This window comes from Psammomys obesus, unplaced genomic scaffold (assembly GCF_907164565.1).
Source record: "Psammomys obesus unplaced genomic scaffold, mPsaObe1.curated_primary_1811, whole genome shotgun sequence".
Taxonomy (NCBI): domain Eukaryota; kingdom Metazoa; phylum Chordata; class Mammalia; order Rodentia; family Muridae; genus Psammomys; species Psammomys obesus.
Window position 1 is genome coordinate 9,527,300 of NW_026596073.1, and position 8,526 is coordinate 9,535,825.

At 40.7% G+C, this 8,526-nt stretch overlaps 1 protein-coding gene across 1 annotated transcript in view; it reads right to left on the reverse strand.

The window, feature by feature from the left end:
- Tph2 (tryptophan hydroxylase 2) overlaps positions 1-8,309 on the reverse strand; it is an 87,354-nt gene extending 79,045 nt beyond the window's left edge. The window contains exons 1-4 of the mRNA XM_055626054.1: positions 8,205-8,309; positions 5,122-5,271; positions 2,437-2,620; positions 2,201-2,301 (exon numbers count right to left, since the gene is read on the reverse strand). Coding sequence (XP_055482029.1) covers positions 2,201-2,301; positions 2,437-2,620; positions 5,122-5,271; positions 8,205-8,309 — 540 coding nt within the window. The remainder of the gene's footprint in view (positions 1-2,200; positions 2,302-2,436; positions 2,621-5,121; positions 5,272-8,204) is intronic.
- Between the last annotated feature and the right edge of the window lie 217 nt (positions 8,310-8,526).

An 8,526-nucleotide genomic window follows, 5' to 3' on the forward strand; every position in this document is an offset into this window, starting at 1 on the left:
GAAAGAAAGAAAGAAAGAAAGAAAGAAAGAAAGAAAGAAAGAAAGAAAGAAAGAAAGAGAGAGAGAAAGAGAGAAAGACTCCTGTACTCTATGGAGTCACTGTATTTCAAAATATTTCCTAGGCAATTTCTTTGTCTATTAAAGTTTGAGAGCTATAAGCCCATTTTTTAATACTTTCTCAAATCAGCATGATTTATATCCAAGCCTTCTCTGAACTGTCCCATGCAAGAGTGCCTTTGTCTATCTGAGAATGACTACAAGTATGTAGACAACTCCTCCTAACTACATCAAATAAAAAGCTACAAAAGCACCAACTTACCACTGTCAAATTTTGCATAATGAATATTTGGTGTGCTTATAAATCAAATGTATGTGGTTTGAAAATGACAAGAGACATAGGGGCTTGCTGAGTACTTGCAATTATTTCAAGTGGCTGCACAGAAAATAAGGGAAGGTATCATAAAGCAGGCGTAATTAGGAGTAATGGACTAAAATTAAGCCCAGAAAAATTTACTCTTGATGTCGGAATGCATTTTGCTCACAGCAAGGTCAGCAGCCCCCGTGGTGGTTCCACTCAAACGGCTTGAACTCCTTCCTCCAGGTTAAGTAATTTCCAAACTACGCTAAGGGAGCTTTTAGAAATGGGAGATTCTCAAAAGCTCCTTGACTAAGTATTGATCTGGATGGTTTAATACAACACTTCCTTACTGAACTTAAGCATTTCCTGTTGCCAAATTGCCCTTCGGCTGCTTTATTAACTAGGCTTTTCAAACATCCCTTTGAGGTCAATAAAAAATTTTATTTCCACTTTTTACATTAAAGAACCCTAAGGTATAGGGGTTGAGGACCTCACCAAGGTCACCCCGAGAGCAGGCAGCCAGTATCTGGGCAGTCTGGGTCCTCCTAATCATTTACATCAGCTTGCACTAATTGCAGTTCCTCTGAGATTGGGAGAGAGAGGGAGGAAGATAACACATAGATGGTTGCCACAGTCCCTGTTTAACCGGGTTTTCTTATGGCTGCTGCTGCCATTGTATGAATTACTGCGAATTTTTATGCTATGCTGCAAATACAAAACACTGGGTCGGCATTGCTTTAGCATTTAACAAATAACGCAATAATGTTAGGTGTGTTGAATCATTTATTTGAATCGTATGTGTGAATTGGTTTGAATTGGTATATTATGCCAAATGACTACTTTGAATGAAATTGTGCTCGTGTTGAACTTGTAGATCTCAAACTGAAGAAGTGTAGATTGGTTAAAGCAAGGTCCCAGGTGCTATTGGTGCTCACCCTTAGGTACCACTATTCAGAGTATGGGGGTACAATCTCATTCTCAGATTTCCTCCACTTAAATAGCGTGAGTTTCTGTAAGCCATTGCCCTCATAACATGCGGGCTTTCCACTAAGCAATGACTGATCTGCTCAGATCTCGGTGTTCTACCCACCCACTCCTAAGCACTGTGGGAGGGGGAAAAAGCTCATAATGAATGTGTATATTGCTTACTTCACCATACTTCATTCTGGCCATAAAGAAGTTCCAGGTCTCTTGTGCTAAATAAAAACTGATATAAAATGGGGTGGGGAGGAAAAATGGGAAAAGCTTACCCAAGTGTCATATTTCTCTAAAGATGGTCACTTTTATTGGCGTAGAGGAGAAATTGGGGGTAGATAGATTCAGAGTAGGTGTGGGAAGGAATGCCTCTTCCATCACGGCCCTATTTTAAAGCTCTTCTGCCTTTCCATTGAGACTGAAGTCAAGACATAAGTCTGCTCTTAACTACCTCCAGTCAAGGAAAATGGCAAGAATTTTATTCTCTCACTGAGCCCCATCACATCTCCTCCTTCTTAGTTTCCCAAAGGTGTGATCAATTTCAGTTCATCGTTCTTCCAAGGGTCACCATCTGAAAGTATATTCTAGGCTGCCGAATTCCACAGAAATATTCTCCAAGGCGCACAATCTCCTCCTCTACCCAACCATTTTATAAATAAGCTCTACATGACAAGGCCATCTTTCTAAATGCCTTCCAGCCAACACATGTACAGGGAAACTTAATCATCTGAAAGTCTGCTCTCAGTTATGAGGGATAAACACAAAATTGCTCTACAATGAAGCGTTAGCGCACAAAACACAGCACGCCAGCTGGAACATGGCAGAACTGGGAGAGGGCAGGTGAAACAGATTCCACTAGACACTTACTGGGTGGTCAGCATCAAGCTCAGTACCATACATGAGAACTCTGTGAGAGCATCTGTCTAACTCAGAGATCTTCCGAGGGAACCACGGCACGTCCTCTAGTTCTGTTGAAAACAATGAAATAATATTAGCTCACGGATTGTGTTTTCCCCTTTGCTGAAACATCTGTCGGATTGTAAAATCACCCAACACACACAAATATATATATATATATACAAAATAAAATAAATCACCCTTGCCTTCTTCCTCTGTCCAAATGTTCTCAGGTGGGTTAAGTGTCACAATGGTGGTCTGAAATTTCAGCAACTGAATGAGCTCATTGAATTCTGTCTTGCCACATTCGCAGTCCACGAAGATTTCAACTTCAGAACTTCTTCGCCGGGATCTCCTGGATTCAATATGAAGCATGTTGACATGTTTTTCCTGTGGACACAGAGTGAATGTACCTAAATCACACTCAGGTCACTCAGGTTAGATTGGAATGCTAATCTTGTGCATATATCAAGGACATACGGAGAGGATCGACTATGGTTTGGTTGATTAATCGGTGAGGACTTCTCCAGCTGCAATTTTTATTAACGAGAAAGGCAAGTTGTCGTGCCTCTGAGTACTTTGTCTTGTCTCATAATAAAAGAAAAGGAGGACACTGAAGACATATGAAAGACACTGTCCAATATATTGTGATTATAAGCATCACTTCTGAGAGAGGCCCACATCCCACTGCAAATGCAGACTGGCTGACAAGGAGCGTTAACGTAAGGTTAACGCTTAAAAGTTTATCCTAAAAAAGTTTATCCTAAACTTTGTATTCTCATATTCTTGAAAAACACAAAATGCAAACTCTTACTTAATCTTATAGTAATAAAATGCTTCCTTTAAAAATAAACTTTAACCTAGAACCTCTGCTCAGATGTAGCCTGTGGTAGCTTAGTAACCAATTGGTTTCCCATAGTGAGGGGAACAAGGACTATTTCTAACAGGAACTCAATGACTGGCTCTTTGGCCTCCCCACCCACCAAGGGAGGAGCAGTCCTGTTAGGCCACAGAGGAGAGCTTTGCAGCCAGTCCTGAAGATACCTGAAAAAACAGGATCGGATGAATGGGGAGGAGGTTCCCCCTATCAGTGGACTTGGCAAGGGGCACAGTGGAGATGAGGGAGGGAGGGAGGGACTGGGAGGGAATGAGGGATCAGGACACGGCTGGGATACAGAGTTAATAAAATGTAACTGATAAGAAAAAAACAAAATTCAAAAATAATAAAAAAATACTCCAGTGTTGTGATCTAAATAAACCTTTTTTCTTTATAAAGTTTAATAGATAGATAGATAGATAGATAGATAGATAGATAGATAGATAGATAAATAGATAAATAAAGTTTAAGAGTAAAGCAACCATTTACAGTCAGACATGATGACTCATGCCTGAAATCCCAACACTCAGATGGCAGAGCCAAGAGAATTGCAAGTTCCTCTAGGCCACATAGCAAGACCTTGTTATATAAAATAATAATTTTAAATAAAAACTAAAGCAACTCTTTTTTAAAAGTGGATAATTAAAATGAGAGGCAGAAAATGGAAAGCGTACAAAAATGTCTAAGGTTTGGAAAATATTGATCGAAGCATAGCCCAAATTTTAGAAAAAAAGGGAAACAGGAATAGCATACAAAAGAGAATCTTCCAGGCAAAGAGGAAAACAATTCATGTGCAGTGAAGAGGCAAAACGTAATAATTACAGCCCCTAAACAGGTCCACATAGTAACAGTCTTTGGCATCCGGGAGCCTAGCTTCACAGGAAGATCTATTCTGCAGCTGTCGCTTTGTGAATCTCCTTGTAACAAGCATTTCCGGGAGGAACAATAACTTTAATGCTTAAAGATCCAGTTTAAGTTTCTCATTGATACACCTTTCTCTTTGATAACTGTAGCCTATGGCCTCCTCTCCATGCCCTGACCCATCACTTCAGAGACTGCACTCTGGATCTCCCACAGTTTCTGAAACAATCCTTGGATGCTCTATTTCTGTTTTTATTAAGCTTTTCGATGATGCTATGTTTTATAAGCTGGCTAATAATAAAAGAGGGATTAATATTAAGTTCAAGACCCAGAAGACCCACTTCCACTGTGCCATTTGGGGCTTTTAATGTTTGGTTGAATCAGAGTAGCTATTTTTAGGCCAGGGCACTGAGGTCCCAATCGGTTAAGTGGTTTAGCTAAGACCTGGTGACTAGCTGATGGCAGAGTGCAAATTCAAAGTGTGAACCCCTCCTCCAGGGATTTTTCCACTGCACCCAGCTGTCTAATTGAATTGGCTTGCCTCTGGGCACCGTATGGACACAGCCCGGCATGGCATAATTATGTGTAAAATACTACTCCACATTTCCATTAACACTGTTGACGGTACCTGATCCTCGCTTCAAGGCCAAAAGGGAGCAACGAAACATTTTCAGAATCAGGTTACTTCCCCATCTCTGATCATCTCGAGGCATCACAAATAATGCCTCCTGTCTGAAATTTCCAAAACAATCTCATATTATCTCATCCCAACAACCCATTTAGGTAGAAATTGTTATTATTGTCATTTTACAAATGAGGAAATTGAACTGAGGACCACACAGTGGTTAGCCAACCCAGCAGAACAGCAGGTCCAGGAAGAGCGGAGCTCTGTCTTACAACACTGCCAACCAGCCATTACACCCAACAAAAGGCATTTGTAAGGGTTTTTGCTTAAGGTGGAGGAGACAACAGGTGTACAAGGGGTTTCTCCTCACCCAAGCTCTTTATTTAGGACTCAAAAATAAAATCTCATGACTTGAAACTTTCATGATGTCTTCGAGAAATGGATTCAGGAATGCCCTGCTAACAAACCATAGGTGTGTTGCCAGGCACACAGCCGCCTTAAGGTTGCATAAGGGTGTTCAGCATTTACCTGGAAGAGTCTCAGTGCTTTTACCAGCCCTCCAACTTCATTCTTCAAGGAGAACACAACCGCTGTCTTGCCACTCTCTGTAGAGTCACCTTTGCCGCTCTCTTTGCTTCCTTTCCTGTCCTCACTTTTGCTAGCGATAGCTTTATTTAGCTTCAAGAAAGTAGAAGCACAAAAATCAGTTATATCCCAGAGGTTTCCATAATTTAGTTTGTCCAGAGATTCCACTTAAATGCTGGAAGCCCCAACCATCATACAAGCTCAAAGTGGAATTGTCCTGGTCTCAACCCTCAATCTCAAATGCCAGTCTAATTTAGGCTGAGATGTTCATTGCACTGTTTCAAGCTGGTACCTGGAGACTTAACTTAAAGGAAGGTCAGTTTGCTTTAGTTAGATAGTGACAAAAATCTGATGATTAGCAAGTAGAGTGGTTTTCAACCTTCCTGATTCTGAGAACCTTTAATACAGTTCCTCATGTTGTGATGACCCCAAACATAAAATTATTTTCATTGTTACTTCATAACTGTAATTTTGCTACTGTTATGAATCGTAAATATCTGATATTTCTGATGGTCCCAGGCAACCCTTGTGAAAGAGTTGTTGGATTCCCCAAAGGGATTATGGCCCACAGGTTGAAAACCATTGAATAAAGATAAACTGATATATGTGGATAATGTCTGCCTTTCTTTTCAGGGTAATTTTTGCAGCAGCATGAAATCTGACTGTTTGTCTTAGTTGGCTCATGTGTAAACTATATTAATCACCAAATATACCAAACACAAAACCAAACTTTTTTTTTTCAACAGCAAATGTAGCTTCAATGAAGTCTCTAAAGCAAAAGTAGTAACTGCATCCTAAAACATGTTAGGACATGCGTTCAAAAGAGACCCACATTGAAATGAGACCCACATTGCCATCACAAAGCATCAGTCTGAACCTGCCTGCTCATTGAGAACAGGCAGGTTCTTGAACCATGCGCCCAACCCATTCCTCTGTGGAAGACTGAGTCTGGAAAGTGACTAGTACATTTCAATCACAAATAAAGCAGGCCGGTGGAAAGGCGGAAAAGAGAAAGAACCGGCTAGCTAACCATTGGGAACAAACAGGAGAATCTGAGTAAGAGCGAAGTTCTTCCGGCTAAAGATACAAATAACAAATTCTAGCAATTCAGAGCACATTGCAGAATTTGTAAAACAAACCTGGAAACTTTCCTTTTGCCAGACAATGTAGAATTATGATGCTCTGTTTTGTAATCGTTTCCTGTGAATGCAGAGTTGGGCAAACAAAGAATTGTCTCCCTGGCTAATGGTGGGGTAACTTAGTCACAGCAGTCTGCTACGTTCTTCTAGACCTAAGACCTGTACATTTATGTGGAACCCAGTAAAAAGTGATCTGTCATTGTCTTCCTTCAAATTCTCTACTGGCTTTAGTTTTATACATTAAGATTGCCTCGCTCACTGAATTTATATATAATAGGAATAGATATTTTATTATTTATGACTTGAGGGAAGTTTATGCTGGCATTGGCATTTGACAGTATGTTTAGTCATTAAAAGCTCAAATGTCTTCGTGTTCTCAACATCTGCTCCCTCCTCTCCACATAATACCCAGATCTCAGATGTCTATGGAGCATTTTTGTGTGAAAGGGTCATACATTAACCATAACTGAGTTTTTTGTGTGTTTTCCTCCTAGCAGTTTATTATGACTTCGGAATTCCTCTGTGTAACATCTCATCCAAATATTCATGATACTTGAGTGTTAGAAAATCTATTTTACATTTTGGCCTCATTTTCACAAATTGATTTAAATAGTGCTAAGAAAGTTGCTGTGACTATTTTTCTACATTTGTGTGGTAATAACTAGAATGCACATACTTGGAACTATAGCATTAAACCTGATTTTTCTCTGACAAGCTGGATTTGGAATTGGTTGATAAGCAGGGAGGACAACTGTAAAACATCCCCTAAAATTTTTAGGAACAGAAGCATGGATATATTTTTATTGCATGTTAGTAAAACAAAAACACTGTGTTTATTAAATCTCATGACTATCGCTCAAATTAACATACAAACCTTCCAAGAACTATAATTTTACAAATATTGTTTTTATATCAGTATTTTAAACACAAAAAGAATCTTGTAAATATTGAAACAAGCAAAATATTTCTTCCATTATTTCATCAATTAAACATTAAAGGGGAGTAATACAGAATGTAGGAAACCATTTAAACAGTGCTAGTTCCAAAACCTGCACCTAAATTCAAGAATACACGTATTCCAACAGAGCCAACAAATCTGGGCCTGGGGGTTCCTGCAGAGACTGTTGTACCAACAAAGGACCATGCATGGAGAGGACCCAGGCCACCTGCTCAGATGTAGCCGATAGGCAGCTCAGTCTCCATGTAGGCTCCCTAGTAAGGGCGCCTGGGGCATTCTCTGACATGAACTCTGTTGCCTGCTGTATGTTCACTTCCCCCGGGGGCGACAGAGGAAGAGGACACAGGCAGTCCTGAAGGGACTTGATAGTCTGGGGTCAGTTGGTAATCGAGGAGGGCACCTTTTCTGAGGACTAGGGGACAGGGATAGGGAGAGGAGGATGGATGGTGGGACTAGGAAGAAACAATGGAGGGGGCTACAATCAGGATGTAAAATGAATATATTACTTTTTAAAAAGAATACACATATTAGTTCTATGTTCAAGGACAAGTTTTGAGGAAGGTGTAGGAGACAGTATTGTCTTGTAGAAACCAGAGATATTATTTAATTCTTTCTCCCATATCTTGCTTATCAAAAGTTGTTCAGTGTTCTAGGCAGAGTGAGTTTAGGTCATTGATTCACATAATCTTTTACTCTTCACGATAGGAAAACTTCACTTTCTGTTTGAAGAAAGTTGATCTCCCAGCAATTCACCCAGCTGCTTTACTTTGTGGAGAGCTAAGGCAGACAGAAGGGAGGTAGTGAGACAAGGCTACAGAGAAGGAGGGAGTTGAACTGCATGCCTACTCTACAGCAGGTGTCCATATGGTGAGGTTAAGACAATTGTAGCCCTAGAGAACACTGTAGAGTGCCAGATACTCGATACTCACTGTTAAGCTGCCAAGAAGCTGATGCTCGTCGGGCACTGCCGAATCCAGGGACAACCCTCTCCTGGCCCAGTATTTACTGGAAAACATCATCATTGCCGGCTGCATGGATCCCGATGTAATTTTCTTTCTCAGCAGCAGGGGGGACCAGAGGGGCAGCCTTGACGGAGATGAAGGAGGAAGGGCCTAGTGGCAGAAGCCGGCTCGGGGCGCTGTCCACAACCCTGGTGCTGAAGAGCAATGCGCTTCCTCCCCTCCCTGTGTCCCTTTATATGAGTGACTGGGGACTGATGGAAAGCTGATTAGAAAAAACTCATTTCTGGTT